The sequence below is a fragment of the Lygodium microphyllum genome, chromosome 5 (genome assembly GCF_053477565.2).
Source record: "Lygodium microphyllum isolate KBCC chromosome 5, Lygodium_microphyllum_v1.1.10, whole genome shotgun sequence".
NCBI lineage: Eukaryota > Viridiplantae > Streptophyta > Polypodiopsida > Schizaeales > Lygodiaceae > Lygodium > Lygodium microphyllum.
The window spans coordinates 91390677-91417723 of record NC_141139.1 but is presented as its reverse complement, the minus strand read 5'-3'; the positions used below and the strand labels follow the sequence as shown (position 1 = coordinate 91417723).

Below are 27047 nucleotides of genomic sequence, written 5' to 3'. Positions count from 1 at the left end.
CTAGTAGAAGAAATGTAAGCTTCAACTCCACAAAATGCAAGTCTACAAACTAAAGTGGAGCTATTGAATAAAAGATTTAGTCATTTTCTTGATGTTGAGAAGCAAAAATTTAGTGGGCTAGATGTAGAAGTAGAGGGCATAGTGATTACAATAGTAGAACAACAAGATATGAGAGATTATCTAATGATGATACAAGTCTAGACATAATAATTTGAAGGTTGTGTTTAATAACTAGAAGTCATTACGAGGTATTACAAGGATCCTTTATTTCAAAGCCATTAGAAGATGTAATGGAATATAGAGATAGTTATTTCATACAAGTAGGGACACTATAGAGTAAGGTGCATGAGTTGAATTATAAATTGTAGATAGCTTTGAAAGAGAAAATAGTAGTTGAAGAATAGTTGGCACTAAGACTAATTGTAGATAGCTTTGGAAGAGAAAAGAGCAACTAAAGAATAATTGGCACTGATACTAGTCTAAAAGGACATGGAGCAAAATGAAATGCCAATTGAATTGTGTTTGAAAATCATAATGTCTTCTTGTGTTTAGTCAAGTAAGCTAGTAGACTCTACAAGTGTTAATTTAAAAAAAAAAGATGCATTCTGGTTTGGGTATAACAATTCAAGTCCTTGAAAAGGGAAATCTGAACATGAATGATCTTGTGGAGGTGGTGCCCAAAAAAGTCGATCATTTAACTTGATGATAAACAATATTTACTACTAATTTTAGATAGATAAATTACAAAATCCATTGATTTTATGGTTGAAGAAACTAAAGATAATGCAAGTAATGCACAACATGGATCTAGTAAGGAAAATGGGAAAGCTCAATCTATTACCATTTTTCTAGCGACTCACTTTTCGAAAAGGATGGGCCGACTAATAGATGATATTTTCATATTGATTTTCTAACTAATATTGTGTCATTTTCCTCTCTAAAATTTACTTAGATTTAGTCTTTATGGAGTCAAGCGACTACTAGAGTCATGCCTTCTCTATCAAATAGCCAACCCACTAAGGTACCCAAGCTTTATGGAGTCAAGAGACTATTGGAGCCATGCCTTCTCTACCAAGTAGCCATGTCTTCTCCACCACATAGCCAATCCACTGAGCTAGCTAGGTGTTAAATTCTTGAATCACTCTTAATTAATGTATCTAAGTGAGAAGTAGCCTTAATGTGTCATGAGACACTTGTACCTTTTGTATGTCCTAGAATCCTTTGGATTTAGTGCCATATAAGACTGATCTTAGATGGTTATGTGACTATCACTTTCACACACACACATGCATAGATGCACTTGCACACGCACGCATGCACAGATGCACTTAGGTGCACAAGATGTGTGTGTGCATGCGCCCGTACATACAAGCATGCAAAGAGAGAGAGAGAGAGAGAGAGAGAGAGAGAGAGAGAGAGAGGTTGAACATCATCGTTTCATAGGTCCCCTAATGATCCGCGCTTTGCATAGGTCCTAATGTGAAACACTAGTATATAATATTTTACGAGTATTTATGGGAACCATTGGTCAATTATAATTATTGTTTAAGACGCTCACATGGTAGATCCTTGATCTAGAAAAGAACAAATTACATGGGTAATGTTCTTCGACAATATTGGCACCTCGATTACGCATTTCTTTTGTTTTTCGGGTTGGGGTTTGGACTTGAAATCGGGAGCTTATTGTACGAAGCACAAAAATATGCAGTGAGTAATTGGTTCAGAAGGGTGTTCTGGTGCGGAGGTCCAGTCCTGAAGTGAGTCGACATGGCGACCATCATGCAGAAGATCAAAGATATCGAAGATGAGGTCAGACCACCATTTTCCCCCTTGTGCTTGCAAAAATCTTGAAGATCGACAGCCTTTTCTAGCATTTTAATTGATACAGTAACAGTAATGCCGTCATTTTGAGTCATCAATCGATCATAGTCCTGTTATTGCTCCGTTGATAGAAATAGTTAATGTCGTAGCTTTGGGTGTACTTACTGCCCTATTCCCCTTGCCATTGTATCTCCCTTGAATGATGCCATTATTCACCATCCAGTGCCAAAATTTTTAGTATCGAGTCATTTATCGATCATAGTCCTATTTCCATGGAAATAGTTCAATGCTGGAGCTTTGAGTGTACTTCCTAGACTGTAAAGCCCTTTCGTTCTTCCTGCCATAGTTATCTCCCTTGAATCATGCCATTGGAATGAAGTTTTTCAGTATCGTCGCCTGCTCGATGCAGGAACAGTGAAGCTATATCAATGAGTTTTGAGCAATAGAATTCACTTGTATTCTAGCCTCCAATTCCTCTAAGACTCTGTAGAAATGCTTAATCTCGAAGGTTTGAGTGGACCTACTAGACTGTAAAGCCCAATGTATCTCATATAGTACCTCCCTTGAATGATGCCGTCTGATTGTTTCATCACACATATTCCTTTTGTAAACCAACTTCAGATGCTGCTAGTTTGAAGCAGGACTCATGGGTGACCATTGTGCATACTAAGAGTATAACCGCACGCATGATTAAGAATCCTCCATGCTACATTTATTCTGTGAATGGATCTCAAGTGCAGCCAACCACCAATCTTGAAGCTGAAATTTAATAGGGACCACTCTAGCAGCAGTGACGACAACGAGGAATGTCCCATGCAGCAAACCACCAATCTTGAAGCTGAAATTTGATGAGGACCACTCTGGCAGCAGCAAAGATGGAGCAAAGATGATGAGGACTGTCCCATGCAGTGAACCACCAATCTTGAAGTCAAAATCTGATCGGGACCACTCTGGCAGCAACAAAGATGACGAGGTTACGCGTGCTGACAGAGGGCTGGCAACTGCAAGGCAGCAGGCCAGGATGCAAATGCAGCTGTGAATGAGAGGCTGGGATGGCAAAATACAGCAAACAGCAGCCTAGCGACAGCCTCTAGAGTAGGGAGATGTGCCTGGTACTGAAACACAGCAGATAGAGGAGGCTGTGAATGAAAACACAGCAGCATTAGATGCAGAGATAGCAGGCGACAGCAGCTATGTATGTCTGGACTGCAGGGCAGCAGCCTGGATTGATCGCTGATGAATAAAATGATGACGATGAAGAGAGGGGACTGAGAAAGATGGTGATTAGTTTGGAGTAGTGGTAAGAGCTAGGATGGCTGGTACAGGAGTGTGCAAACTAGGGATGAAAGTGGCAGTGCACAATCAGTCTCTTTTATAGAACTTTTTGAGCTGATTGTCCTACAGTTTATCGAATATTCTAGATTCTGAAAATAGTCCCAGAAAAAAAGATCCCAAAAAATGCAGCTGTCCAGCACCAAATCTGATCAGGGTGGCAGCTGGAAAGGCAAATATTGGGGCTGCAGCTGATGTGGAGTCTGTCCAGAGCAGTGAATGCAGCATGGGCAGGTCTCCAGATGGCTGGGTGGCAGCTGAAATCAGGGTGCCAGGTGCTGGAGAAGGTGGCAGCAGTCGATGGAGAGGCAAGACAGCCACATGGAAGGAGTAATAAACTGAGTGGTGAACTCAATAACCGGGATGCAAGTGACAGAGCACAACATCTATTTGTAGATGAGGAATCAGCCAAACTGGGAGAATTTGCTTATCAAACATAGAAACTCCTCTTAGAATTAAAGTTTGAGTTTAGGGACTGTTTAAATGAGCTAATTAAGGTCCTATGAGAAATGCTATTTTTAAATCTTAATACCCCCTCTTAGGCCCAAATTTGGAACCGGAAAGGTATTGCAAGTGTGGCTCACCTCGTGGATGCATGGAGACGTCCCACCCCAAAGTTGCCGAGGTATTGGTCAATTGAGTACTTGTTGGCTGCCCAAAGAATGTATCAAGACTATAGATGTGATGGTTATCTTACCTTGAGAGAAAGGTTGGGAGATGAGAGAGAATGTTGATGCGGAAGCATGGGACCGAGATTGAGTGAGAGAGTGAATGCAGAGAGAAGAGAGAGAGAGAAAGAGACAATGGAAGATGAAGATCTGCTGTATAAAGTGTGCTGTATACAAAGATATGCAGATATGTACACGGGCGCAGTGCGCAGGACTGCGTGTCTCCACCTCGACAATGCAACTTGCTGTTCACCTCGAAGTACGCTGCAGTCTGCAAGTTCTCCAGCCTATAATCTGCAAACAGAAGTGTGGAAGATTGTGCAGAATATCGGCTATAAATAGCTAGCTAGAATGCGCCCAGAAATTGCAGGTCGGCTGCATTAAATGCAGCTGACTGGTACAGTACAGTCGGATTGCCACGTGGCTGTCCGACTGGTCAGTCCGACTAGGCTACCACGTGGCGCCTGTACGGCCATCCAGGACTTGATCGCTAACAGTTTGTATTGGCAAACTCCTCGTGAATACCACGATCTACACAAAAACGACCAAACTCATTAGAAACAAATTCTTTGCCCTTATCCGATCGTAAGGTCTTCAACTTGTGGCCCTATCGGTTCTCCTCAAAGAGCAACTAATCCTTAAAAGTTGGAGAAAGCCTCCGACAGCTTTAAGAAATAAGCTTAGGTCATCTTGCTATAAGCATCCACAATGAGCATGAAATACAAGCTTCCGCCGTGAAGGGATTCCGTCCTCATTGGTCCACAAAGATTGGTAGAAACAAGCTAAGGGTACTGAAGACCGTCTGGAAGCCTTGCTAGGAACAACATCACGAGTCTGCTTCCCATGGATGCAGGATACACAAGGTTGTTGGCTCACCACAATATTTGACAAACCTCACACAAACTGTCCCTTTGACGCATTCCGAAGGTAATCATAATTGAGGTGGCCAAATGGATCATGCCAAAGCTCGGACTGGGTGTGTGCGGTAAGAAGAAGAGAAGTCAAGGCATAAGAAAACCGCAACTTATAGACTCCATTCTCCTCATAACCTAAAGAAAGAACTTGTCTTGATCCTTGATTATGAATCCGCCACATCAAATTCGACCAAAAGGCCAAGGGCACAAATTTTGTGTACCGAAAGAAGATGGTATCCCAAAGTTGGCACATAAAGTACCTTAGATGTATGGGCACTACCACGTAGATCTGGAAATATATATAATAAATGAACTGTCACCAATGAGAATCTGGCGATGCGAAGGCCGTAAATGAGCAACACCTGTTGAGAAGGAGTCATGTGTCGGGAAGCACCACTATCAACAATCCACTCCTAAGTGTATGGAGCCATCAATGCAACATCAGAAGCCATCTGGGGCGAATCCTCAACCTTCTCCAAGTGGAGGAAAGTAGCTGATGAGGGAGCAACCACCGCTCCGGAATCCTTTGAAGATTTCTCCTTCTTCTTCTTCTCCTTCTTCTCCTTGTCAGGGCAATCCTTCTTCCAATGACTTGGTCACAAATGTGACAAGTAGACTCCTTGTTTTTGTCCTTCTTACATTTGTCCTCCTCTTTCTTCTTTTGGTCCTTCCCCTTCTTCTGAGAGGACTAACCACCCAAGGCCTCAGATTTCGAAGCATTGGTTCCTTTCAATTGCTTCTTTTGGTCCAAGACTATAGGAACCAACTCTTCCCACTGAAGAGTCTCAGACCGCTCTGAAGCAATCAAGGCGGAATAAAAACTGCTGAAGTGGGGCAGTAACTGTGAAAGAAGAGTGGATACCATGTCTTCAGAAGTCATCATCTTCCTTGCGTTTTGTATCTGCATTTGAATTTTGAAGCTACCTCAGCTTGTTAATATGCTCCCGCATGGAAGATGACTTATTGACACTCATTGTCTGCATCTGCACTTCCAAAGAAGCGTGCTTTATGATGGTCATCCGATTGTACATCTGATCAAGCTCTAGCCATATCTCTCGAGCAACTGTCAAATGCTCAATATGAGAGATAACAACTATAGTACATGAGAGAGAAAAATGAGCGAATGCGAGCATTGAGTTTACCCCGATGTGCCTGAGCCTTTGCCAACTCCACCTTTTCATTGGACGAGAGTCTAGACTCGTCTTGCAAAGAAGGGCAATGAATAGCCTCCATAACAAGCTCCACCAAATCATAGGACTCCAGGATGGCAAGCATCATGACCTGCCAAATGCGGTAGTTCTCGCCATTGAGCTTTTGATGTGATGGAAGAGCTGATAAGATGCCTGAAACTTTGTCTCAGTCTCAGAAGACATCTTCATGTACAGTGCTTGCACAAAACACAAAGAGCAGTCCCCATTGACTGTGAAAATACAGCCTACTAAGGCTATGGTTTGCTCATCCTGCTCCTTCCCTCGTCGGAGGCGATAAAAAGGTAAAATCTGCACTCCAAGGCCCAAAATGCAGCTTTCTTCCTTCTCTAACAGCAAAAACCAGTAGCAGCTTCAGCAAATCTTCTCCTTTCTTACACGCCCACACTCGCCACAGCCTTGTTCTGATGCACAACCCACCTGCTCGCACTTAAACACTGAAAATGTAGCCTTGTGTCGCGCTGAAATTTCCTCTTTAGATGGGTCAATCCTTCAATGCTTTGATGCATGTTAGAGTGAAGCAATGCGAAAGCGAATGACCAAGACAAGGAGTGAACACAGAGAGAGAGAGAGAGAGAGAGAGAGAGAGAGAGAGAGAGAGAGAGAGAGAGAGAGAATTTATAGTGAAGAATGTTGCATAAGGATGCAAAATTATACACGGGTGTAGAGAGAATATTTGCATATGTCTCCATCTGGAAGATCTTAAGTCTCCGTCAGCTCCGAGGGCAGTCTCCACGGTCTGCAGCCTTGAAATCTGTGAGAACAATTGACAGAGGCCGCTGAAAACAGAGCCTATAAATAGGCTGAAAAAATGCCACAAACAATGCAGGTCGGCTGCATTAAATGCAGCCGATTGGTGGCCGGCAATGCATCTACCATATGACACCTATGAAGGGTCATCAAACTCCCAAAACTCATATGTCCATATTGAGGATGCCATAGCCTTGCATTCTGCATAGCGGGCAATAAGAATAGTGATTACCAGAGCATCATGAGACTATGCATCATAGGTATCCAACAAAAACAAACCCTTATACAAGGTCCCAGATAGCTTGGGTGCATAATCCATCTCCATGTCTTTGATAATGCATTTGTCATCCTCAAAGATGACCTAAAAGCCATGCTTGTTAAAAGCAGAGATAGACAACAAGTTCCTTGTAATGCCAGGCACAAACAAGACATCTAGAAGCATAAAGTCAAAACCATGTGCAGCAGTAATAGTGACTATCCCAATGCCATAAACATCATAATTGTTGTTGTTTGCACATGTAACACACTTCCCAGCAGGGGCTGAATTGAAAGAGAAAAACAAACACTTCTTAGAAGCATAGTTACCAGGAACGGGGAACGAGACCCCTCAGAACAGGGGGAACGCCCAAAGTTAGGGAACGGGAACAGAGGGAACGGCATACATACATACATACATACATACATACATACATACATGATGTATGTGTGTGTGTGTAGAGAGAGAGAGAGAGACAGAGAGAGAGAGAGAGAGAGAGAGAGAGAGAGAGAGAGAGAGAGAGAGAGAATCAAATCAACACTTAAGTCTTAGAATCCAGAGAGAGATCATATCAATCATAATTCGTGAAATTAGAGACATAATAATCAAGTTTCAACAATAATAACGATTCAAAACATTGTAATTAGCAATGGATTGTTGCATTCGTGATTCAACATTGTAATCAACAATGTTGCATAAGTCCAAGAAGTATGCATTGCAAAGACACAAAATATGCGCTAAACTTTAAAGTCTAAAGATTCAAGTTACAAGAGCTCCAATTTCCGAGTCAATACTCTAAAGTTCCAAAAGGCTAAGCGCTTTGATTCATGGAGGATGGCTCCATTGTGCCTGAATGCTCATCCTGCTGAACAACATCCTGGCCATCACCATCACCATCACCATCACCATCACCATCACCATCACGAATGTATAAAAGAATCAGCCTTTGCAACTGATGTACGAGCTAGCAAGCGAAGATTGGAGCTCACATAAACTAGGTCACTCGTCTTCATTGTACCAAGACAATTTCTCTTGTTTGAGTGAATGTGATTGAATGAGCTCCATAGTTGCTCTAAACAAGAAGAGCTAATTGTTTAGCTAAGAATATGGATAGCCAAACTCTGCAACTCTGGAGCTTCTACCCCGTAGTCCTCCCACCATAAAGCAGCCCTAATATTTGTCTAGTCCTCTAGTGCATCCTCTACACCAAACATCCCTAATGTTTGCTGATACACAAAGAGCTGATTTTTAATTTTGCTTTGCATTTCACGGCTAGGATAAAGCCTTGCAACAAGCAATGTGTTCCAAGCCTTGACCACCTCAAGGTCTCTTTCTCGCATCTTTCCTTGAAACTTAGGATCAAGCACATATGCTGCAGCATGCATAGGAGAGTCATACTCATTCCATTTGTTGATGCATAACTCCTTGATCTGCTCATACTTGTCTGCATTTGGTTCCAAACTCTCCAACGTCTCAATCATGTGATCCATACCTTCATAGATCTTCCCAGTGCATGGATCCATGCCATTTGCAAGCCTCAACATGTGCATAATAGGATCAACCATTTGGTTGGTGCGATTCACCTCATCCCAAAAATCTCTATCAGAGATATGCATTACATAACACAGCAGTAGCAGTGGCAGGCCCAATCCAATTTTCATACTCATCACTAGCAAATAGCTTCCTAATTGCACCTTTGCATTAGTACAATCGACCAAGCATAAGAAAGGTATTTGCAAATCGTGTATCTTAGTATTTGAAAAGTTCTTTGTCACTTCTCTTGTGAAACTTAGCATGCAAGTACTAATGATTACATATAAATGTGATAATCTTGTTGCCTTTCGCAACAAGAGATGCAATCCATGGCAAGTTTGCAATATCCTTCAACAAGTTATTCAAGCAATGCGCCATGCATGGACTTGTTAGACTTCAAGCTCAACTTCTCTATCTTTGGTATGACTGTACTCGACACTTAGCATGTCCAGGTGTACATATGCTAACATTGAATAAGTCGGTGTTCAGCTTAGGTGTCTTTGCCTGTTGTGACCTTAGGTTGCCAGTACTCTCTTTAGTTATGTGTTATGGATAATGAAAAAAAGTGTGTGAGCTCTCTGTTTTGCTTTGTTGACTCCAACCCTTCTCTCACTTTCATCATGGTATCATAGCCATGAATGGGCTCTCTGGAGGATGGCATTGGTGGAGCAGACCCTGAAGCTTGAAGACAAAGTATGTCTCTTGAAGAAGCAGGCTGCCATTGATCTCATGTGAAAGGTATGCATTTCAGTTTGAGTCTTTGGAACTGTCAGAGCTTATTGGGGGTTGCTCAAGGGATCAAGAACATGTATTAGAGCCTATGTATGATGTCATCTATGCTCAGTATGAGTAGCTGAATACAGACGTGGAGCTGGAATTTTTGCGCCTGTTTTTTTATGGGGAGGATTGGATAGCTTAAGTCATCCAATGGTGCACTCTATTGCTCATGAAGGAGGAGCAATGCTATGTAAAGCTTGGAGAAGCTTGTTTGAGCATGGTAAAGTGGATGCTAATCTTTACAACCAGCAGGTTTGAGGTAAAAATATCTTCAGATAGATCACGTATTTGAGCCTGGCTGCTACCTACACTCAGCTGGTCTAACCCAAGGCATAGGAAGGGTGGATAGTGCTCTACTACTTGATGAATCACTTGTCAAGGGGTATGCAAGAACCCATGGTATTGATGCTTTCTCGTGAGCTCATTTTTGAGCTACATGGTTATGTACAGATCTGAAAACAGGGACAGACCTGTTGCTAAACTTTCAGGGAAACATACTCTTGAAGTTTGGAAGCTATCTGACATGTACAGTGAACTCTTTTGAAGCATAGGCATACTTGACAAGGTACAAGTGTTATCTCTCATGCTTTTGAGCTTGGGTTTGGAGTGTCAAATGCTCAGATTTTGAAGGGAATAATAGGCTGAAATCTGTCCAGAAGTTTCCAGCACTACTACAGGGCACTGTTTGGTCCACAAATACCTTTGGAATGATGCATATGATCATCAAGAATGCTTGGTAAATGTCTGTGCAACACCCATGTACACCTGGACATGACCAAAAGGGATTAAAACTTTAGTTCTGGAATGCATTTACAGATCTGAAAATTACAGGCTGAAATTTGAAATTGAATGTATAACAGTTATCACTTGAAGGTTAAAGCGTTTTGACATTTACTTGTACCCGTAAGGCTTGAGTCATGCCATTGGAGCTATAGGTGTGTTGTGGGATACTGTGAGCATTAAATGCCCAAAGTTTGGACTGATGTACTGTTGGTTATAGCAGGGTATTGACTGTTTTTATTAGTTGGAAGGTTATTTAGCTTCCATACATGATGTACATGCACTGCAATGTGCCCAGTTGGACATATATGGATACCTGCATGTAATAGTAACTGTCTGAGATGTCTTGGGGCTGTTTGAGGCACATACACTCTGCATTTGACTTGGGAAGCGGAATGATCAGCTGGAGTAGCAAGAAGCAACCTACAGTTGCTTTGTCAAGTACTAAGGCTGAGTATAGAGGTGCTGCATTGGCAGCACGTGAGATTGCATGGCTGCTCAAGCTTATGGCTGATTTGGACGTATAGGAGGATGCTCCAGTGACTTTGCTATGGACAATCTTAGTGGTGTACTCCTGGCTACAAATCTAGTATACCATGCCAGGACTAAACACATTGAGGTACACTATCACTTCATCAGAGAGATGTTTCTTGCAGGGAGAGTTGATCTCATGCATGTGAAGACTGATGAACAGGTTGCGGATATCTTTACCAAGTCTTTGGGTAAAGATAAGTTCAGAACTTCTATATTTTCAGACAACTGCTTGGTGTACAAATGCTGCCTTGAGCTTGAGGGGGAGTGTTAGACTTCAAGCTTGACTTCTCTATCTTTGGTATGACTGTACCCGACACTTAGCATGTCTAGCTGTACACATGCTAACATTGAATAAGTCGGTGTTTAGCTTAGGTGTCTTTGGTGTGAATGGTCCTGTTGTGACCTTAGGTTGTCTGTACTCTCTTTAGTTATGTGTTATGGATAATGAAAAAAAGTGTGTGAGCTCTCTACTCTGCACTGTTGGCTCCAACCCTTCTCTCACTTTTATCAGGACTAAAGGTGATATGTGGATACATTGCCATTAAAATGTTTTTTGCTGCCCTGTTTGTAGGTTCACCATCTGCCACAAATTGCACTACATTTTTTGCCCCAACAGCCTGCATTGCCTCGCACTACTCCGATGCCAATAAATCCGCACTCTTTCCAGTCTCTAAAGCATCATGACTACCAATGAAGTATACATCCCCACGAGAATATGCGACAGTACCATGTATGGACCTATGGCGTGTGTCACTCCATGCATTTGCTATCAATGTCACTCCATTTCTTGCCCATCGATTGCGAATATTTGTTGTTGCAATCTCTATGGCTACTTTCTCTTTCTGAAGCAATGTAGTCTTGATAGTTTTTGATGAAGGGGGCTTATATGTGGGTCCATACTGTGCAATCTTTGTCACCATATTTAAAAAATAAGGTGACCTGGCTGATTTGAATGCAATATGGTCATGGTAAAAAAAGCGTGCCACTGCTACATTTGTTTCCTCTTTTTTCTTTGGTTTCCATGAAGTATGCAATGAACCGTGTCTAACACCACGACTTGTTGCCACTGATGGCCCATGAGAAGGCTATGTAGCTACTAATCCTGGTGGTCTTTTGCATGAAGCACCATGCCGTGCTGGCCTTGGAGTCCATGTTATTGGATCCACTGCTATATTTTGCGTCCTCTTGGCATGTGAATTCTCCATAGAAGTGGCTATGCGGTCAAGTAACTCTTGCCTTTTCTCAATTGATACATTGGTGCAAAAATGCATCTCTTTCCCCTCCTCATGTAGAAGATGGGCTCTCACTTTATCAGCCCCACTAGTGTGAGCATAAGAGCAAAGTTTGCATTTCCAAGGGCGAGCCCCTCCACCTCTCAATGGCACCCCTACATCTACCTCGTCCAACCATGACCAAGTAGTGCTTCGACTTCGTCCAGTTGTTGACGAAGTACCTGTTGAGGATGATGAAGATCCCATAGATGTCAATGCTGCCATCTATATAAAAGTGACAAATAATAAGTAAAGTTTAATGAAATTGCAGAAATTTGCAGCCAAAATTTCAACATGCATGTGTTAAATGCTTGCTAAAAATGCCCGAACTTTGGTCCTAATTCAGCCTTCCTTTCTGAAAATGCCATAAATTTGGGGCATTCCAGCCTGCATTCCCTTGCTGAAAATGCCCCAAAATTTGGCGTATTTTCAGCTTCCAAAATTGGGGCAATGAGTGATTCAAAATGCCATAAATTTGGGGCATTCCAGCCTGCATTCCCTTGCTGAAAATGCCCCAAAATTTGGCGTATTTTCAGCTCCCAAATTTGGGGCAATGACTGATACAAAATGTCCCAAATTTGGGGGCGCTTTTAGATGCTAGGATGATGGATCCCAATTCCCCAAATTTGGGGACATTGCAGCCAAATTTGGGCCCCAATCCTTGAGAAAGCCCCAAATTTTGGGGCAATTGCCAACATTGATCCAAAATGCCCCAAATTTGGGGGAGATAATGATCCCACTAAACAAAAATTAGTATTGAGTAGACAAATACTTTGGTGCTTTACACGAGAGTCCTCACTTAATCGCGGGTGGGAGTTAGGCCAGGCAGGTAGGAGAGGCCGGCAAGGCAAGCTCCAGGCAGGTAGGAGAGGCCCCAGGCAGGCAGGAGAGGCGGGAGTCGGGAGAGGTGAGAGCAGTTTATTGATGTAGGGCATAACCCTCTTGGAGTGCATATCTCTACTGGTACTTCAACAACGTATCACTCTCTAGCCACTTCTACAGAATCCCCAATTCCTTCAAATACACCTACTTTGTCGGAGGATGATGAAATTGTATTACCCTCTAACTATTAGGATACTCCTCTTGGTCAAGCATTTGAAAGATTGAGACATATAGTGTTAGGGAGAACATTCTTTTTGCACAGTGCAAAGATTCCAGCTAGAAAATCTTTGACATTTAATCCCTTACTACCTTAGAGGAAGTTGAAATACAAAATATCATGAATCCGAATTAGTTAGTTAATCCAAAAGTGCGAGCATCTAAATTTTCAAGCAAGGAGGAGGATCTTGACTGTCACGTTGCTCAGTTTGAAACTAGATGGACCGCCAGTGGATTCAGTCAGATGTATGGTGATCAGGTTAAGTTGCAACAAATTGTAGCCACTCTATAGGGAAAAGCAATGGATTGGTTTTCCAACTATGGCATGGTAGCATTTAATACATATGATGACTTAAGGATTGCATTTTTGGGTAGGTTTCGGAAGAATAAAAACTTTGGAGATATATTGAGAAAGATCAAGAATATAAAGCAGAAGAGTATGGTGGTTGAAGATTATGTCTAGAAGTTTAGGAACCTGCTGAACAGGCTAAATGCTGCTGATGCACCATCAATGGAGATGCAAATAACTTAATTTATTAAGGGCTTGAGGGATAAGATTAGGAACCATTGCTAATGTGGAGTTAGGTCCAAATGGTACATTGGATACTATGATCAGGGCTGCTATGAGGGTTGAGAGAAGGTTGGGTACTTCACGATCAAGGAGTTGTAAGGATGATGATTCTTCAGGGTCAAATTATGATATAGATGCAAATTTCAAATTAGAAAGTGATATTGATGATCGGGATAGTGATTATAGTTCAAACTCAGAGGATGATTCCACTAAGAGTTTGGTAAAGGGAAGCATAGGAGAAAGAAAAAGAAATCAGTTTTAGACAAATCTAAGAAGAAATCAAAAGATAAGTCAAAGAGGAGGGTATAGGAGAGCAAAGTGGATAAGAAGACTACACAAAAGTTGAAGGATTTAGGTCTTTCTGACTCCAAGAGGAAAGAAAAGTACTATGAGATATGCCAGAGAAATGGCCATGAAACTAGGACTTGTTGGTACAATCCTAATGTTAGGATGGCACAACAAATGCTAGTGATGTAGCCTAGACCAAGATTTGTTTAGCCAGCTGTAGTCAATGACGTTATTTTTGACACAATGTCTCAAAGGCCCTTTAGGGGACTTAGAAGAATGGAGGTAAGATAGCCTTGGGGAAATGTTCGTCCACAGCAACAAACTACCCAAACGGGAGCATGCCATTATTGTGGAGGTCAAGCACACTTTGTTGGATCAAACAATGAACTTTGGGCAAGGCATAGGATTGAGAGAGGAATGCGGTAGCAAGAACCCGCAATGACGCAAGACCTATAGGAGCACCTCATCCACAACATCCACATAGAATCACTTGACCAAGATGATCAAAGGCAATCTCCTGGTGGTATAGGTGCTGCTGGTTATGAACAAATTTAGCAAGAATAGATTCAAGAAAAGAGTGAGGAGGTGTTAGGTAATTTGAATACTGTAAGTATGCATGTTGCACGTGATTGTTCTAATTGTATTAAAGTTGAGGATTGTTTGGATGAACCTATGGTATTAGCTATTACTAGAAGTCAAGCAGGTTCGAAGCTTGATTGGTAGGAACAAGAGAAGACAAGGAAAAAGGCAACAAAGCAAGTTAGGAAGTTGCAAAAACTTGCTGAAAAACTTGTGATCAACTTGATGATGTAGGAGATTCAGGTATTCAGAAGCCTAAACTGCAGGAGCATCTTCATGAACAACAGGGACAATTTCTTGAATAGTAGAATTAGTTCTCTGATCAATAGAAACAGTTCCTTGATAGTGCAGTTTGTGGAAAGTTACAACAAGGAGGTTTAGAAGAGCTATTTCAAGCTCTAGTAAAGTGCTCTTTGCAGTTAATCTTGGAGCAAATCTTGTATTTAATACCAGGATTTAAGGAAAACTTGCTCTTGAAGATTAGGAAAAAGCAATGGGAAGTCTTTGAATGTATAGTAGTTCAAGATCAAGCAGTTCCTGATGATTGCCACACAATTATATCAACCCAACAAGAAGTTGTGGATTATCAAGTGCCTACCATTCAAGTTGAGTATGTAGGAAGAAAGCACAATGATGTCCAACTAGATGGGGGTTTAGGAGTTAATATACTTCTTGAATACACATATTTGGCAATCAAGCAAGAGGAGCTACTACCAGCCCCATTTTAGGTCAGGATGGTAGATGAGAGGAGGTTATAGCCCTTGGGTATCCTTAGAAATCAGCAAATTCGAGTGGCTGGCCTGAAATTCAGGGTGAGTTTTGTTGTGTTGAGAATGTTGGAAATTGGGGATTCTTATATAATGCTCTTGGGAGACCATGGTTTAAATTGGCCAAATTGAAGTAGGACTGGGGAAATGATTATGTATGTATTCCCAGAGGACTCAAGGAGATTAGATTGTCAATAGTTAATAAGGTAATATTTAAGAGTTCCTCTAGACCTGTAGTAGCTTAGACTATTAACCTAGTAGATGACGTGGAAGATGATGAGGAGAAATTATTTCTTTAGGCAAATCTTTCTGTGGTTCCAATCTTTGAAATAGCTGTTGACAATATTATTTAGGAGTACCAGGATCATCCTATGAGTGTAGGAAATGAAGTTCTGAAACACCAAGCTGTTCAAATTGCAGTCCAAAACTAGTCAGAACAAAGTTCTGAAAGCTTTTTTGAAGGTCAGGATTAGCCTGAATTTTAGGATAGGTCAAGGAATGAGCAGTATAAAATGGTTCGGGACCAAGGAATTGGTCATCTTGAAGTTGCTCAACAAGAAACACCTGAAAATCAGCAAATTGGTGTGGACAATTCTGTGGACAGTTTTGATGTATTGGATGTAGAAGGACAGAAAGCCATTATTCAGGCTGAGCTGAGATATGAACATACAATGAGAAGACTTGCATGGGTAGTTGAAGACGAGGTTTAGGAGGTTAATTTGAATATGGAAGGGGAGGCCAAACCCACTAAGGTCAGTATTTTTGTGAAAGAAAACTTCAAGCAAGATCTTGTTAAGCTGTGCAAAGAGTTTCAGGATATCTCTGTTAGATACAAGTAATTAGAATGTATTGGAGGACTGCTATAAATAGCAGAAAAGAAAAGGCCAAAAATGACCAGGTCGACTTCATTAAGTGCAGCCGACTGATAGAAAATCTGTTCGACTACACAGCCTGGCCGATTGCAGGCTGCCACGTGGCACCTGTGCAGACTGCTGACATGGCTGCTGATGTGGTGATGACATGGTCTGCTGACGTGGCGATGATGTGGCTGCTGATGTGGACTGCCTATTGCATTGTCCAAGGAATGACATCTCTAACACCCCCTCTCAGAGCTTGGACAGGTCAAAAGATTGAAGGATCTAGCATGTCTTCGAAGAAGAGCCTGGGGAAGTGCCTTCGTGAACAAATCTACAAGATTATCCTCTGTCTTGCAGTACTCCACATCAAGGGTCCCATCCAGAAGCTTCTCCTGAATGAAGTGGTATTGGATCTCAACGTGCTTCGTTCGGGCATGGAATACAGGATTCCGTACCAAGGCAATGCAACTCTCATTGTCGCACCGCAAAAGAGTAAGACGAGTCTAGGGGCAGCCAAGCTTCTCCAACAATCTTTGAAGCCACACAACCTCACGTGTGGCGGAAGACGTGGCCCGATACTCTGCCTCAATAGAAAAAAGGGCTACCGTAGGCTGCTTCTTTCTACACTATGAGAGAACACCTGAACCCAAGGTAAAACAATAGAATGTAATAGACTGTCGGTGGTCCACATCGCCAGCCCAAGTCGCTCCAACTTGCAAGAATAAGAACAAAAACAAAAGTGTGTAGTAGACCGCCAGTGATCCTCATCGCCAGCCCAATCGGAGTCGCTCCAACCTGCAAGAACAAGAACTAAAGCATCTGTACCTGTGGGATAAGAAATCCTTAAGTCAGAGGTTCCCCTCAAATATCGAAGAATCCTTAGGGCAGCCTGCCAATGCACCAATTTGGGTTCACTCATGAACCCAACTAAAAGACCTACGACAAAACAAAGATCAACACGATTTGTTGAGTAGCCAAATCAAGGAGCCAATCAGCTGATGGTAGTGGGAAGCATCCGTCAAGGGAGAAGCTGAGGGTGAAGTGGCCTTCCAGGTTAGATCCATAAGAGTAAAAATGGTCCGACAAGTCTCCAATCTCAAAAGTCACTGAGAGCTCCTAAATGTATCTTTGTTGAGAGATGAAAATCCCCCTTTGAGATTGATAAATCTCTTAACCCAAGAAGAAATGAAGAAGCTCCAAGTCCGTCATCTCGAAAGTTTGATATAAAGCTGTCTTTGTCTCTTGGATCTTCTGTGCATGGTCACATGTAAGAATCAAATCATCAACATACAACACGAACAACATACGATCAATCTCAGAAGTGTGTACATAAAGCTGCGGATTGGCCTTGGAGTGCCGATATCTCAACTTTGATTGAAGGAACGAGTTAATCTTGTGGAGCTTGCTTTAGGCCATACAAGGCCTTTTTCAACCTGTATACTTTCCCATCCGAGGATCCAAAGCCAAGAGGCTGCTCTACATAGATCTCCTCCTTCAAGTCACCATTGAGAAAGGCCAACTTCACATCCAATTGATAGACAGGCTATTTCCTATGGCTAGCCAAGGCAAGAACAGCTTGAATAGTCGCTATATGAGCAGTGGGGGCAAAAGTATCATGGAAGTCAATGCTTGGGCACTGAGCAAAACCTTTAGCAACAAGGCGAGCCTTGTGCTTGTCCAAAGAACCATCGCTAAGGTACTTGGTCTTGAAGACCCACTTGACACCAATCACCTTCTTGTGAGAGGGATAAGGTACAAGGTACCAAGTGTTATTCCTCTCAATAGCCTTCAACTCGGCTTCCATAGCTTTCTACCAATGGTCAGACTTCAAAGCCTCCTTCACGGAAGTAGGCTCTCGATCCCGCATAACACGGGTCATCAAACAATAGTTAGAGCAAACAAGCTCCGTAGAATGTGCTTGGTTTCTCCGTGATCTCCGCGGGCCATCCTGCGGTTCCGACTCCTCAGGGACCCCCTTGATCCTTGAATCTCGGAGCGTGTCACGGGCCCAACGAGGAGGCCGGATCTCTGCTCGTCTTTCTCCATCTGCTGAAGACTCGGGTACATCCACCGGCGGAAGCTCCACTGGGGTGGCCGGTGGAAGGGAAGACTTTGAAGCAGAAGAAGAATCTCCATTAAGAGGGTCTAGCTCCAAAGGAACTGTCTCGGGAGCCCAACTCTCCCTTGGATCTCCAAGGATGGGGTACTCCTCACCCCCCTCTGTGGCCGGAACTTCCACGAACCGTACATCTCGGCTCATGTAGACATCCCGTTTGACGGGATTAAACAACTGATAACCTTGGGACTGGGAGCTGTAGCCAACAAAAACCTGTCGTTAGGAAGCTGCCTTAAACTTATCACGCTGCGTCTTCGGGATGTGCACATAGGCGTCACACCCAAAGATCCTGAAATAAGAGATATCAGGCTTAGTCCGAAAGTAAGCCTCAAAAGGTGTCATCTTGTCAACGGCCGAAGTGGGAGATCGATTTAGGATGTGAACTGTCGTAGCCACTGCCTCGGCCCACAAAAACTGAGGTGTTTGTCGGTGCTCCATCATGGTGCGTGCCATCTCGATCACACTTTGGTTCTTCTGCTCCAAAATGCCATTCTCTCGAGGAGTGTTGGTATTAGCACACTCTTGGTGAATGCCCCTATTTGCACAAAAACGAGCAAACTCATTAGACACAAATTCACCATCCTTGTCTGATGGAAGGTCTTCAGTCTTCGGCCAGATCGGTTATTCTCAAAGAGAAGCCAATCCTTGAAGTGGGAGAAAGCCTCCGACTTCAATATCAAGAAATAGGCCCATGTCATCTTGCTGTAATCATCTATGATCAACATGAATTACAAGCACCCCTTCAGGGACTTGATTCTCATCGGGCCACAAAGATCCGTAGATACAAGCTCCATAGGTGAAGTAGACCGCCTCGAAACTTTGTTGGGAATTGTAGCCCGATGCAGTTTCCCACGAATACAGGAGATACATGGTTGTTGGCTCACCACTCTATCCGGCAAACCTCGAATAAACGATCCTCACGACACCTTCTGAAGGTATTCATAGTTCAAGTGGCCAAACTGAGCATGCCATAGCTCAGACTGTGTGTGAGAGATAAGAAGAGGAGAGGTAAGAGCTGTAGAAGACTTCAATTTGTAAATGCCGTTCTCCTCATACCCTGAAGAGAGAACCTTCCTTGATCCACGATCAAGAACTTGAATAGCATCACTGTCAAACTCCACCAAGAGGTCAAGAGAACAAATCTTATGGACCGAAAGCAAATGATACCCTAAACTTGGCACATGCAACACTGCGGAAGTGTGGGTATCACCACGTCCATCTGGAATCAGTTGCATCTCACCCTATGCAACAATAGACACAGAAGAGCTGTCTCCAATGAGAATCTACCCATGCGAAGGTCACAAATGGGCAACACCAATGGGAGAAGGAGTCATGTGCTGAGAGGCACCAATGTCCACATTCACTCTTGAGCCTGGGGAGTTGTCATCACAGCATTAGAAGTCTTTGGTGTAGGGTCCTTAATGACCACTAAGCATAGAAAAGCAGTTGATGAGGGTGCAACCACCGCTTGAGAATCCTTCAGGTCCTTCTTCTTGGTGTTCTTCTTGTTCTTGTCGGGGCAATCCTTCTTCCAATGACCGATCTTACCACAAATATGGCAAATCGATTCCTTCTCCTTGTCCTCTTGGATTTGTTATCCTCCTCCTCCTTCTTTTGGTCCTTTCCCTTTTTCTGAGAAGCTTGACCAACCAATGCCTCCGAATTGGAAGCATTTTGCCCCTTCAATTGTTCTTCCTGGTCCAAGACCATAGGAACTAGCTCTTCCCATCGAAGAGTCGACTCCCGCCCTGATGCAATAAGAGCGGAATAAAAAGTACCGAATCGTGGCGGCAATTGGGACAATAAAGTGATCGCCATGTCTTCGGAGGAAATAGGCTTCCCTGCATTTTGAACTTGCATCTGAAGCTGCCAATGCTTGTTGATGTGTTCCTAAAGCGAAGAAGACTTATTCTCGGACAAGGTCCGCATCTGCACCTCCAAAGAAACCCTATTCATCAGGGTCATCCGGTTATACATTTGGTTGAGCTCCAGCCATATCTCTCGAGCCACTGTCAAGTGCTCGATGTGAGCTATTACGGTTGTAGTACAAGACAAAAAAATAAAAGAACTAAACCTGGCATTCAATTTGTCCCAATGAGACTGGGCCTTGGTCAACTCCGCACGAGCATTGGAAGGGAGTTTAGACTCATCTCTCACCGAGGGCTAGTTAATCTCCTCCATCACAGGCTTCGCCAAATCATAAGATTCCAGAATGGCCAACATCATTATGTGACAGATGCGGTAATTGTCACCATCAAACTTCTGATGTGATGGAAGAGTTGGTAGGATAGGCACCTTCCGGTCTATGATCGCCTGGAACTCCAAGTCAGTCTCGGTAGACATTTTCACCTGCAATGCCCGCACAAATGCAAAAGCAGCTCCCTTTGACTGTGAGGACTCAGCTTGCTAGGGCTCTTTCCTCCACGTCCCGACCCTTCTTCAGCCGCCGGAGGCGTTGAAAATGTAAAATCTGCAATGGAAGACCTAATACACAGCCTTCCTCCCCTTCAAACAGCAACAACCTGTAGCAAATTCACCAGTTGGATTCCTTTCCCGCACGCCCGTGCTCACTTCAGCCTTGATCCAATGCGCAGCCCTCCCGTTTGCCCTTGAATGCTGGAAACACAGCTATTGTTGAACTCTTTGAAGTTCAGGTTCTTGATCTTGATTCATATTATGATCAATTGTTGCATTTCTTGAAGGAAGGGATTATGCCAGCACACGTTATAGTTGACCAAAGACGGAAGTTGGCATTGAAGAGTGGATCATTTAGGTTCTTATCACGCTGGATTGTCAGGTGGTCATTTCTCTGGTGAGATTATAGGTAGGAAAATATTGCTGGCAAGTTTGTGGTGGCCTACTATGTTGAAAGATGCACATTAGTATGCTAAGGAGTGTTTGCAATGCTTGAAAGAAGGTCAACCTCTTGACAGGGACAGGATGCAGGTTCATCCTGTGCTTCCACTTGAGCCATTTCAGAAGTGGGGGATTGATTTTGTTGGGCCAATCAAACTTGCACCTAAAAGGATAGGTAACATATATATTTTGGTTTGTATGGATTATTGTGCCAAATGGATAGAGGTTCAATCATGTGAAGGATATTAAAGCAGCTAGTGTGGCCAAGTTCTTATATTCTAACATTATGACTCGGTTTGGATGTACCATTGAGTTAATTAGTGATAGGGGTAAGCATTTCTTAAATTAGGTTATCCAGGAACTGACTATGAGGCATATGATTTTACATTAGAAGTCTATCCCATATCATCCTCAGGCTAATGGACAAGCATAGAGCTCTAATGAGATTTTACTTCGGATTTTAAAGAAGATTGTCGAGGATAAGAGGGAAGATTGGGATGCTAAACTTGACTTAGCATTGTGGGCTTTTAGGACAGCATATTAGGCTACAACATGGCTCACACCCTTTAGATTGGTGTATAGATTAGAGGCTATGGTGCCTATGGAATTTGTGGTATCGAGCTTGAGAGTTGCTATTACACATAAGTTAGATCCTGAGAAGTCAGTGCAACATAGATTGGAACAACTCCTAAAGTTAGAGGAGGACAGGGTGGTAGCTTCCTATATTTTAGGAGTTGTGCAACAATGGAGACATGCTTGGGTAAATAGACATATTAAAAAGAAAAATTTTGAGGAAGGAGTTTGGGTTGTTGTTTATAATTCTGGACTTGGAAAATTTCTTAGCAAATTAAAGCTTTGGTATGCAAGCCCATTTGTAATCTTTAAGGATCTTGGTCAAGGCACGCTTTTATTAAAGGATTTACATGGGAATTTGTTGAAGCCTATAGTTAATGGTTTTAGGTTGAAAAGGCTTGTGCAACCTTATTACTCAGATATTAATTTGGTGTACAAACTTATCAAGACAAGCAGTGATGACAAGGAGTGGTTTTCTATTTTACCATGGTGATGGCAATGTTGGGAATAAAGGGTCACCGTGCCTTTTATTGTGTTTGGGTGTGAACGCACCCTTACACTCTGTATTTTATTATATTCAAAACCTAAAATGTGGTACACTAGTCATTGTACCGAATACCCATTGTGTCGTGCTCACTCTCTCACTCTGTACTGCTCTCAACTCTCTGCATCTACACTCTCAGCTCAGCTCGTGCACAGGCTCGTCTACATCAAATTGATATTAGAGCATATAGGCCGTGCACGCTTCCCGAAGCCAGTGACGGGCGTCAAGCGAGCAGGAGGCGCAGATGAGCAGGAGCTTCAGGTCCCAGATGTGGAACGGCAGTTGGCAGGTCGCAAGCTATAGGAGATGTGTCTGAGGCGACCAAGCTTAGACCACACGCTGGAGACGAAACGCTACAAGCGAAACAAGCTGTAGGCACACGGTGCATGGCGGACGAGACGAGCTTCAGGCGGAGACCACAACTAGTCTCCACGAACGTGGCTTGCGCGACAGGCAGAAAGTCAATGTTTTTTCTTTTAAAGGAAATATATATTTTTTCTCCTCCATCGGGCGTTCACACGCCTAGGCACAAAGTTAAATTCTCCCCAAGGAATTTGGAGCTTTCTCGGATCTGGAGATTAATGTAGAAGTGGACAATCTGACTTAGAAATTGTGAAATCAATGCACAATTACTCGTGAAATTTTAGGGCTTTTTCACATTTCAGTGAAATTTCTTCAATTTCAGTGAAATTTGTGCACATCAAACCCGAAAAATTTGGGGCTTTTGCAGAATTTCATCAATTTGTGCAAGAATTGCTTGGTATCTGCACTTGGGCACTTGAATTGATGCAATTTTGAACAGATTATCCCAAAAAATTTGGGGCTTTTGACCCAAATTGTCAAATTTGTACTCGGGAATGATTTTGGAGCAGAAATTGTAGTGAAATTTTGGGGATTTCACATGTAACTGTTGGCTTGGTCTCTAATTGTGTCAGAAATTGCTTGAGGAGTGCAGCAAACAACATTTTTTAATTCTGAAAATTCATTTGCAGATCTGAAAATTTGTGCAATATTGGGATTTTCATTGCTGGTTGGTACTCTTGTGCATTGTGGTCACTTGTGTCATATTTGGGCTTGCTTTTGGTGACTGGTTAGTCAATCTGGTGCTGCAAATTATGGCTGGAAACAGTGACAGCAGTAATCTTTTGCACATTAAGAAGCTTGAGGGTGCCCATAATTTTGCAATCTGGCAGAAACAATGCTATAATGTCTTGGTGTAGAAGAAACATGTAAAGCTCATCAAAACATAGGGAATCAAACCAACAGAGATGGAATAAGACGAGTGGGATGACTTGGACGAGCTTACTTGCTCTACCATTGAGCTCTCAGTGTCACACAACTTGCCCTTCAACATTGAGAAGCTGAATTCAGCATATGCAATGTGGCAAAAAGGGGCACTACAAAAGGGATTGCTTTCAGCTAAAGAAAGAGAAGGGCAAAAACAAAAACAATGAAGCCAACAAGGCTGAAAACAAGGATAACCATTGTGTCAAAAAGAGCAATGTAAAAATAGAAGAGGTTAATTTAGTCACTCATGATAATGACAGTGATGGTGATGTACTTTTAGCTTCTTCTTTGGATGCACATGCATTGATTGCAGATTCTGAGGATGACATTCACACTTGGATCCTTGATTCAGGTGCGTCCTTTCATGTCACACCACATCATGAGTGGTTCTCTGACTACAATGGATATTCGCTACAATGACTAGTGTACCACATTTTAGGTTTTGAATATATATAAAGTACAAAGTGTAAGGATGCATTCACACTCGAACACAATAAAAGGCACGGTGACCCTTTATTCCCAACAATCTTCCAACTAAAGGCAACGTGCCTGAAGGTAGAGGAAAGAATCAGCTAAGTCTATGCATGTACAAAGTTGAAAGACACATATACTATACAACCCCCATCATCTGGCGGCAATGAGCAAACTGCTCGGTTGGGAAACCTTTCGTGAGAAGGTCTGTAGGATTATCATTTGTATATACCTTGACAAGCTCAATGCCTTTGCTATTAAGTACATCCCTGATGAAGTGATACTTCACTTGTATGTGCTTTGTCTTTGTATGAAAGACAGGATTCCGTGCTAGCATGATAGTACTCTAACTGTCACAGTGGAGGATAGGAACCTGTGTAATCCCAAGCTCTCTCACCAGACGTGAAAGCCATAAACCCTCTTTACTTGCCTTTGTGGCAGTCACATATTCTGTCTCTGTAGTAGACAGTGCAACACACTTTTGCAGCCTAGATATCCAAGAGATTGCTCCTCCTGTGAACATAAACACATATCTTGAAGTAGACTTCTTGCAGTTAGGATGGCCAGCATAGTCTGCATCCATGAAACCAACAACATATGACTTCTGCTTACCAAAACAAATACACAAATCCTTTGTGCCCTTAAGGTATCTCATGATACCCTTCACTGCTTCCCAATGCTTTTTGCCAGGATATGCCATGTATGTGCTAACTACTCCCACCGCAAATGCAATGTCAGGACGTGTAGCAACCATAGCATACATCAAGCTACCAAAAGGTATCTTGGCCATTTCAGCCTTACCATCATCTAATGTAGGGCTGTTGTTTGCACTAAGTTTCACATATAGAGGCAATGGTACACTAATAGCTTTCCCCCTCCCAATATGGAAACACTGAAGAACTTTCATAATATACTCCTGTTGTGATATATAAAGAAGATTTTTTGATCTGTCTTTGAGTATACACATGCCAAGAATGTGATTTGCCTCACCAAGATCTTTCATATCAAAGCTATTGTGTAGGCTCTGTTTTAAGGAGTCCAAGGCATGAACATCCTTGCCTGCAATTAGCATGTCATCTACATACAATACCAAGAGAATAAGGCTGCTATCTACTGCTTTTTTGGTATATAAGCAGTGATCAACTTAAGAATGATGAAATCCTTGAGATTGCATCAATGTATCAAATTTGTGATACCATTCGTGCGGTGCTTGCTTCAGCCCATACAATCTTTTGTTGAGTTTACGTACCATGTGCTCTTTTCCCTTTGTAACAAAACCGTTAGGCTACTGCATATAGATTTCCTCATGCAGATCACCATGTAAGAAGTCGGTTTTTACATCCATCTGTATGAGTTCCATGTTAGATGCAACCAAGCCCAAGATGGTTCACAAAGTAGTCATTTTGACTATAGGAGAAAAGATTTCATCAAAATCAATTCCATGTTCTTGATTGTACCCTTTAGCAACCAAGCGTGCCTTGTACTTGGGCAAAGAACCAGAAGTGACTTTCATTTTGTAAACCCATTTGCAGGGTAGCATTTGCAGGCAAGTGTACCAAATCCCAAGTGCCCTTCTTCATGAGAGATTCCATTTTTGATAGCATTGCTTTTTGCCATTTCTTACTATCCTGTCTGCCCATTGCTTCCTGGAAGTATGATAGTTCACCACAATTTGTTAACATGACATAATCAGCCATGTAGTTGACTCTAGGAACAAAACTATTTGGTTGTTTTTGCACTCTGGTTGACCTAAGGACCTAGTGGTTGATATTTGTTGGCTGTTCAGCTTGTAAATCTGTATTAACAGCTTGCTGTTCTGCAGGTACAACTTGCCGTATAACTGGTTCAGGTTGTTTCAAGCGCACATGTTCTTGCTGAATTTGTGGGACATCATGGGCAAGATCTTGCTGATCATTTACAGCATCATTCCCTGCATTTTCAAGGACATTTCAACAGGTATTTGCTGCTGTCTAATGGGCATTCTTTGTTGTCCTATTGGCACATCCTCCCGGAATACAACCCTTTTGACTTACTCTGCTCTTTCAGGCTGTTTGTGCATGCGATCTTCCCGGAATATGACATCATTGCTGCGTACTACTTTTCTTTTCTCGGGATCCCATAATTTATATCCCATTTCACCTTCATCACCATATCCTAGGAAAATACATTTACAAGACTTTGGCTCAAGTTTGCTGCATTCTTCCTTGCGTATGTGCACTAATGCCTCACAGCCAAACACTTTCAAGTGTGCATACGAAGGTGGCTTGCCCAACCACACTTCTTGGGGAACTCTCCCACAAGTGGCACAAAAAGTCCTCAACACAAAGAATACTTCTACTTGTGGGTTCAAATGGAGAAGACGTTTGTTTCATTTGTTTCTTTCTCTTTTTCATCATCGTGTTTTGTGAACAAGCTAGTTGTCCACGCCATGACTCATATACGTCGCAGCTCCACCCGACGGTTGTCTATGCAAAAGCGCACTAGACCGGATGATGACAATGATGAGGATTTCGACCCGGTTGAAGAGGAGCGGTCGGAGCAACAGCATGATGTCGATGTAGCACTAAAGTTTTCACCTCAGGTAAACAGCCCTAGTGCTGTGCAAACACCATTTGCTGATTCGACATTGCTACTTGATATTGAGGATGTTGCCAATAAAGCGTGGTTGGAGAAGATTGGTCTATATGATTTTGCATTCTGGCCTTGGGCTAAGTGGGCAACCAATGTGCATGCCTTGGTTCAACTGGACATTTTGAGGCAATCTCAAGGCTCAATAGCAGGTCAAATTGAGCTTACTATTGCAGTAATAAGTCGTGTGTTTGCATTATTGATGAATGTGAATCCCACATTGTGGCATTGTTCTGAAGATCAAATGTTTCAGGCTTTTGGGGATTCTATAGGTCCACCCAATGTCTATGTTTTGAAGAGGATTGATATAGCTAGGAGGATGTAGCTTAGATGGTTCATGGAATGCTTCATGATGTTTATTAAAACCGATTGCATTGCTCGAGAGACATATGGTCTCATATACAATGCTGAAAATATGGGTATACCTAATTGGGCTGGTGTAATGCATAATAGGCTCATGACTGAGATTAAAGTGCTGAAGACAAAGAAGGTGTTTCACAAGTCTCGTATGGGATGTTTTTTAGCTGCTCTATATGAGTATGCTAGGCTGCTCTATATGAGTATAGCT

At 42.5% G+C, this 27047-nt stretch overlaps 1 protein-coding gene across 8 annotated transcripts in view; it reads left to right on the top strand.

Moving 5' to 3' along the window:
• The first annotated feature begins 1591 nt into the window (after positions 1-1591).
• Positions 1592-27047, top strand: part of LOC148036130 (GTP-binding protein-like protein) — a 105247-nt gene continuing 79791 nt past the window's right edge. For 4 of the 8 annotated variants that reach the window (XM_087678125.1, XM_087678126.1, XM_087678127.1 and 1 more), the window contains exon 1: positions 1592-1809. In XM_087678125.1, the coding sequence (XP_087534251.1) occupies positions 1768-1809 (42 nt within the window). In that variant the 5' untranslated portion in view covers positions 1592-1767. Of the gene's footprint in view, positions 1810-25673; positions 25808-27047 lie in introns of all 8 variants that reach the window. The other 4 variants (XM_087678130.1, XM_087678129.1, XM_087678132.1 and 1 more) reach the window with 3 other exon arrangements.